Source organism: Coregonus clupeaformis, unplaced genomic scaffold, assembly GCF_020615455.1.
Source record: "Coregonus clupeaformis isolate EN_2021a unplaced genomic scaffold, ASM2061545v1 scaf0439, whole genome shotgun sequence".
NCBI classification, from domain to species: domain Eukaryota; kingdom Metazoa; phylum Chordata; class Actinopteri; order Salmoniformes; family Salmonidae; genus Coregonus; species Coregonus clupeaformis.
The window spans coordinates 46,465-54,326 of record NW_025533894.1 but is presented as its reverse complement, the minus strand read 5'-3'; the positions used below and the strand labels follow the sequence as shown (position 1 = coordinate 54,326).

At 40.9% G+C, this 7,862-nt stretch overlaps 1 protein-coding gene across 1 annotated transcript; it reads left to right on the top strand.

Annotated features, from left to right (window-relative positions):
* The first annotated feature begins 3,599 nt into the window (after nt 1-3,599).
* Nucleotides 3,600-5,904, top strand: LOC123484753. Its single transcript, XM_045215413.1, has 2 exons — nt 3,600-3,643; nt 3,875-5,904. Exon 2 carries the CDS (start codon nt 4,930-4,932, stop codon nt 5,902-5,904), a length of 975 nt encoding a protein of 324 aa, XP_045071348.1. The 5' UTR covers nt 3,600-3,643; nt 3,875-4,929.
* The last annotated feature ends 1,958 nt before the right edge of the window (nt 5,905-7,862 follow it).

Sequence of the window (7,862 nt, the reverse complement as noted above, 5' to 3'; positions counted from 1 at the left end):
CTCGTCTCTCTCTGTGCGTGGTTGTTGTTGTGTTCCAGTGGCTGTCTGATGTTGTAATGTTTCACGTCTCTATCTCTCCTTGTCTCACTCTCGATCTCGCTTTTCCTCTCCAGTGTTTGTTCCTTGTTTTACACATAGTACAGTTGATTTCATCCCCAAGTGACAACTCACTATGGTGTCCTCACTAAACATGGTAAATATACATCAAGGTGTGTGTATGTATATTACTGTGTAGCCCAAGATGCTGTGACAGTTCATCACCTTTTGGGGAAAAATCAAATTTTCTATCAAATTTGTAAAACAAAATGCTACTTTAGGTTATGGCGCTTGGAGGCCATGATAATGAAACGTCTTTCAACAAGAAAATAGCCTGACAGGATTTTGTGAGTTGTAGGAACACAAACTGTTATCTTACTTAATCACTCTCACAACAATTGAATTATCATAAAACGAGCTCTGAGCCTAGCATCATCCTCCAATGTGTCTCTGCCTGACTACCTAATTGGCCGAAAGGTTTCAAAAGAGGGCAGGTCTTGCTGCTGTCTCTGATTAGGAAACGGCTGCTATTGGCCAATGTGAGGGTTCCCTCATCAGGGATTGGCCTGTGCTGTACACTGTTCTGGGCATGGTCTGTCTAATATGTCTGTGTCCAACTCCACTTCTGTACTGTGTCAGTGTCACTACTGCATCCCCCAATGCATAGAGAAATAGGAAAGGAAAGAGTCAAAGGTACACCCTCTAAACGTAGATTCACTATCAATTTGACCTATGACAATGTATCCAATTAAAGAATGATGTGTGTACTTTATAGAAGGATCACACTGTGTGTCTTGCGACATTTACAGGACCCTTAATTTCTACACCTCACAACAATTTATATCTACAAAAATGAGGTCTGGCTGGTGCTGGAGGCAAACGACTGCAATGATTCCGTTTTTCTTTGCGTCAAGCAATATTTTTTTATTTAATCAGTGCAATACTCAACCAAGCCTATTATGAAATATTTGATTGTGGGTTTCAGGGAGGACATACAATAAAATGCATATAGCGTGTGGATCTTAACCGTAGATAGATTTACTATTATCATAATCTCTCCTATAATTTCAGAAAGAGGATCTGTTTTTTTTTCTTCTCTAATGTGGTTATCCATTTTCCGTTCAACAATCCAAAGCCAAAGGAGGTGGGGAACAGATATTTTAAAAAAGCACATTTAATGCTTTACCTGTCTGACAGAAAAGGGGGACGCAAATAAAATTGCTCCAATTGTGCCATGTCAGGTTGGCATTATTATGAAAGGACATAATTGTGGGGTTGTTATTTCACAATTTACACACGCTCAACCTGGTAAATATCCAAACCTACACTGAGTATACAAAACATTAAGAACACCTGCTCTTTCCATGACATAGACTGACCAGGTGAATCCAGTTTTTCACGCTCAACAGTTTCCTGTGTGTATCAAGAATGGTCCACCACCCAAAGGACATCCAGCCACAAGCATTGGCGTCAACATAGGCCAGCATCCTTGTGGAACGCTTTCGACACTTTGCAGAGTCCATGCCCCGACAAATTGGGGGGGACGGGTGAAACTCAATATTAGGAAGGTGTTTTCACCGGATTTGAGTTTCGCAACCAGGACTGCAAAAGCAACTCTACCATCACATCACCTGCTATCAAAAAGGGCCAATCAGGTAGGTGCACACTCACTAGGACCTCTGACCTCACCTGGAGACTACAGCCACATGTCAGGTAAGATCCTCCAACACATAACAGCTAAGTAACATGGTAAAGTACTATGTCTAACCAGGTAATCCAGATCACTAAAACTGGAGCGGCTTTATATACATTTTAATTGTCAAATCAATCAATCAAACATCAGATGATGCTAATTTCTTCATTACACATGCCATCAGGGTAACTTTTTTTATGTGTATTCAGGCAAGGTACTGTCAAGATAGTAGTAGACACTAGCAAGACTGTTTGAAGGGGTTTTCATATACTAATATGAGTGAAATAGTAGTGAAACAGTAGGGCACTGACAGTTACAAATGATATACAAGTAATACACTGCACTATGTTTATACAATAGAAAAGTCTGAGAGAACTGTCAGACACAGAAGTGTTTACATCACCCATAAATGTTCAGACACCCTACAGGGATACCTGCACAGCACAAACCTCCAACACTACACTGCCACACTCTCCCTCTACCAGACTCCCTATGGGGACAGTAAAGACACTTCCTGCTGTACTTTCCAGACACTTCTACAGAGGAAAGAGTGAGAGCAAGGGAGAGGGAACAGGCAGCAAATAGCTACTTTCCTTACTGAGGAGTTGGCAACACTGGACAGGCTGTGTGGACCAGCACGGGAGAGTTGAGCATAGTTCACCAAGTTGATAAAGGAACAGAAACTAGCTACTCTTTAGTTGACTGATGTAGCTGGCAAGGTAACTGCTGTTTAACTTAACAGAAGAAAAAAACTAGTGTTTATTCGCAGTGCTGAGCTAGTATTGTAACTGACATGTAACGTTAGCTAATGTTTCATCCCCTCTCGACTGAGGTGAATGAATAAGCTACGCTAGTGAGTAGCTACCACAGCCAGGTCAGCTCTAGCCAGTGGCGGTTTTACACGGAGGCCGGGGGAGGCCCGTGCCTCCCTGGAAATGTCCCTGGCCACCCCTGTGGCCCCCCCGTGCTGACCAAATAAAAAATTATGAATTTATAACTATTTTACACGCGAGCGCCAAAAGCAGAACTAATGCAACGCTCTACACGGCAACGTTCTACACGGGTAAATTAGAGTGGCGCACCCAAAAACTGTATCCTGCCATCTGCCTGCCTGCCACGTGTGGTGCTGCTTCGGTGAATGAGAGCTCAGCAACTACTATTTGCGAGAGGAGCTACGATTTGCAGCTACGATTTGCAGGAGTCGAAGGTAAGCAAAACGATTTAATATCATAAGTGACTTGTTGTTCTTGCACATAGCCTACATGTTCCTTTTGTTCCTCACACATAAATCAAATCAAGTTTTTAAATGTCTGGTCTCGATTTGTTTAGAAATGTAATCATATCTAAGCAAACTCATCGAAGCAGAAGCAAATATCCAAATGTTAGTAGGCTATCCTTGCTAGGTCTACACAATGTTGTGATGTTAACCACGTAACTTCATCCGTCTTGGCTGTTGCATCGCGATAACAAATACATTTTTAGTAAAGTAATCAACAGGTTATCTGCCAGTGTTAAGTAGGGAGGGATGGTTAGGTAACAAAATGTAATGCATGCCCCTACGTTTTTTCTTCTTCTAATAGTTATCATGAAACGAGGAAGGGACATAGTCATTTTTTGCCCCAGCAAACAAAAAAGTGAGAGAAACAAATCGAGGTTTTGAGAAAGTTGAGGAAGAGGGAGAGCCAGCATGTGATGAAAGTGAGGGGTCTGACAAAGAGAGGGAAATTCCAGAGGGTGAGGAGGATGAAGAAGAGGGTGAGGAGGATGAAGAAGAGGGTGAGGAGAATGAAGAAGAGGGCGAGGAGAATGAAGAAGAGGGTGAGAAGCATGAAGAAGAAAGCATACAGGGACAGAGAGATGAACAGCCAGAGGGACAGCAAGTGGATCCATGTGGATCAAGTACTGCACCATCAGGTTTGTGATGAGGAAGGTTCTTACTATTTGCAAAGCAATGCAATTACAATGTAATGGTAGGCCTGCTGGGTGTCCTTAAAATGCTGCTTTCTGCTGTTAATTCTTTTTTGTGTCAATATGGCTCTGTTTTTTTTTTTAAGTAAATACTTTGCCTACATTTTGAAATACATGCAGATATACAGTAAATAAATGTTGTAGTTGTGCCCTATGTTTACTGTCCATCTTCTTCAGATATCAGCAAGTCTAAGTATGACGTACCAGTACAGCCGAACTTGAAGATATTCCCAACCACACTGATGGGGGACAGAAGACTAAGCTTCAGACCAAACTGGTACACTACTCATCCATGGCTTGAGTATTCTGTAATGACGGACTCTACATGTTGCTATGCATGTAGACATTTTAGCACACCAAATGCCCCAGACACCGTTTTTGTTTCAACACCTGGTTTTACAAACTGGAAAAAGGCAACTATGAGAAATGCAGGGTTTTCACTACATGCAAAGTCTGAACGACACAAGTGTGCAATGATCGCATGGAGGGATTATCAAAGAGCTGTTAGAACTGACGCAACACTAACAGATCTCCTTGACAAAGAACACACTAAACAAGTACAAGAAAATCAGGCATACATTAAAACAGTTGGGGAAGTGCTGTTGCTTACAGCTACACAAAACATAGCACAAAGAGGACATGATGAATCTGAAGGGTCCACTAACAAAGGAAACTTTAGGGAAATTCTTAACACAGTTGCTAACCACGACCAACTTGTTAAGAGAAGATTAACTTCAATTCACAATGCAAAGTACACAAGCAAGATCATCCAGAATGAGGTTTTGGGTTGTTTGGCAGAAATGGTTCGGTCTGAAATCATAGAAGAAGTGAAGAAAAGTGAGGTTTTTAGCGTCATGGCAGATGAAACAAAGGATATTTCAAAAAAGAACAGATGTCCTTCACACTCAGGTACTATTACAATGGGGCCATTAAGGAGAGTTTTCTCCATTTTGAATCTGCAGAGAGGTTAGATGCAGCAGGGCTTACTGGAAAAATAGTACACTTACTGGAACGTTATGGCCTGGACTACAAAAATAACCTCGTAGGCCAAGCGTACGATGGCGCTGCCGTTATGAGCGGTAAGCATTCAGGGGTTCAGGCAAGGATCAAAGAACAGGCTAAATTTGCCTTCTACGTCCATTGTAGTGCTCATTGTCTGAATTTAGTGTTAGTTGATGTAGTCAAAAGTGTCCCAGAAACGGAGGAGTTTTTTTCTTTGTTACAGTCTTTATATGTTTACTTCTTCCTCATATGTGCACCCAAAATGGCTGTCTCTCCAAAGAGAAATGTATGGCAGAACCAGAGAGCTGCAACGTTTAAGCGACACACGTTGGTCATGCCGATTTCTAGCCCTACGTAATATCATGGACACTCTACCTGCCCTTAAACGACTACTGCAAGAGATTGCTCAAGAACGTCATGGTGAAAGAACTGTTGAGGCCCGAGGTCTTCTTGCTCAAATTGACCTAGAATTTGTTGTGCATCTTGTTACTCTGCGTAAGTTGTTTGGGGAGACAAAGCTATTGTCTGACATGTTACAGTCACAAACTGTTGATCTGTCAAGTGCTGTTGACTTAGTAAATGCTTTAGTCCTGACATTGAAAGACCACAGGCAGGAGTCTTTCTTTGATGAGTTGTGGGATGAAGCATTGAATATTTGTGAGCAGTGTGATTCTGCAACAAGGTCAGTGGCGAAACGTCAGAAAATGCTGAGCTCTAGACTCAGTGGCTACTGCACGCTAAGCACTGTTGGTCAGAGGGAGGTAGAACGTGACAAAGATATGTTTCTCACATCATTTTTCTATCCTGTAATTGACAGCATGCTCAATGAGTTGAACAGACGTTTCTCCAATACAAACTGTGAGCTCATGAGAAGCATACAGTCTCTCAGTCCCCAGAGTGATACCTTTTTAAAGGAGAGCAATGTTTTTTCATTTGGCCGTTTGTATAATGCAGACATTGATGATTTAGGGCATGAGCTCCATCAATTTAAGAGAGTTTTGGACAGAAAAATACAGAGTGGTGAAGTCAAAAAGCCATGCAGTACAGTTGAGCTGGTTTGTTTTATTGAGCCATACAGGGAAGTTTTCTTTGAGCTCTTTAGACTGTGCAAGATTGCTGTAACCCTTCCTGTAAGCTCAGCCTCTTGCGAACGCAGTTTCTCCACACATGAAACTGATAAAAACCTTCCTGCGGTCCACCACTAGTGATGAGAGACTCAGTGATCTTGGTGTCCTGAGCATAGAGTCCAGAAGGGCCAAGGCTCTGGATCTTGATGTATTTGTGGACCGTTTTGCCAGACAGCACAACCGCCGTATCCTGTTGCTGTAGTGTATCTATATGATATATACGCTAGTAGCGTATGAGTGCCGCTGTGAGGAAAAAGAGATATAATGAACAATAAAACAACAAGCTTGAGCTTCTTAAGACACGGTGGGTTTATCTGTTCTCAATACCACCGGTAAAATGAATGGAGTTAGTCTGGTGTCCACATGAAGTTACGTGTGTAGACAAAGAGTCTGGTGTCCATATGAAGTTACATGTGTAGACAGAGACAGTCTGGTGTCCATATGAAGTTACATGTGTAGACAGAGACAGTCTGGTTCCCATATGAAGTTACATGTGTAGACAAAGAGTCTGGTGTCCATATGAAGTTACATGTGTAGACAGAGACAGTCTGGTGCCCATATGAAGTTACATGTGTAGACAAAGAGTCTGGTGTCCATATGAAGTTACATGTGTAAACAGAGACGGTCTGGGGTCCATATGAAGTTAGATGTGTAGACAAAGACAGTCTGGTGTCCACATGAAGTTACATGTGTCTACTTAGATGAACCCACCGTGTCTTAAGAAGCTGAAGCTTGTTTTATTTTTCATTTTACATCATCTATCTTTTTTTCCTCACAGTACCAGTAGTTCCACACACTACTAGAGTGTATGTATGTTTGTATGTATGTATATATATCCCACCAATCCTCTCTCAAGAGGTTTTCAAAAAGGGGCAAACTCATGTCTCAAGACCTGCTTCTGTTGGTTCCCCTCTCCTGCCTGTAACTTTCCATCCACATCCCCAAAGTTTTGTGGCCCATTATGACATCACTCCATTAAGTGATTGCTGCATGTACTGCTCTAAGGAAACACTTCTCTCTCGCTCTCTCTCTCTCTCTCTCTCGATAGATAGATAGATAGAGTTTATGATTTTATTCTTTTGAATTATCTCTGCCAAACATCTATGTACTACAAATCTTCAAGCTCCACAGATGTTTTATGGCATCCACTAAACCTCTTTAGATATTTGTAAATTATACAGTGTGATACCTTTCAACGAAAGTTTATTTTATTTTTTACCAACTATGATTTTTCCTTTTGAAAACAAGCAAAGCAAGAAAAAAAGAAACAAAATCACTCCAATCATTGCACACTTGTGTCGTTCAGTCTTTGCAGGTCCAGCTTTGACATGATGATCTAACTAACACTAATATTGTAACTAATATTGTAACTGAAATATGTATGATCCTATGATGAGCGATTGCTTACTTCCCTTTCACTCTTAAAAAATTACTGAAAAAAAATGTGTATAAAAAGGTATATGTAGTATATGTTTGTTTAGTGAGCATTCATGCTGTCATTTTTTCCTAATGTGAACTATGGTGGAAATGTGCTGTCCTAAATGGACTTGCCCATATATGTTGTAAAGCCTTTTTTTGTACACCTGCTCATCAACTGACAGTGAAGTACACAAAGACACAGACACACACACACACACACACAGACACCTGTAATATTCTTGTTTTCATGTTGTTGCTGATATCCATCAGTGTTGTTCATATTGCTACATTGTGTTGACATGATTGTTGCTTTTAAACGAATGTTAACTTAATGTTTATTGTCTGCATCCTATTGGACTACTGGATGTTAATGTGTAACACGTTTCCCTGTTTATGTGCTTTAGCAATACTGTATGTCAATATGGTCATGCTAGTAAAGCCTCTTTGAATTGAATTTCTTTTCTGATTTGGTTTATTTTACCTAAATGGATACAGGGTAGTGTGTTTTGTTTATAAATCACTCAGAAAGTTTTCTTTCTTAAAACAAAATGTGGAATCAACTGTCCACAGTAGTGGGGCTTCCATAAATAGGAAATGGCACATTGTTGTACCCTTTG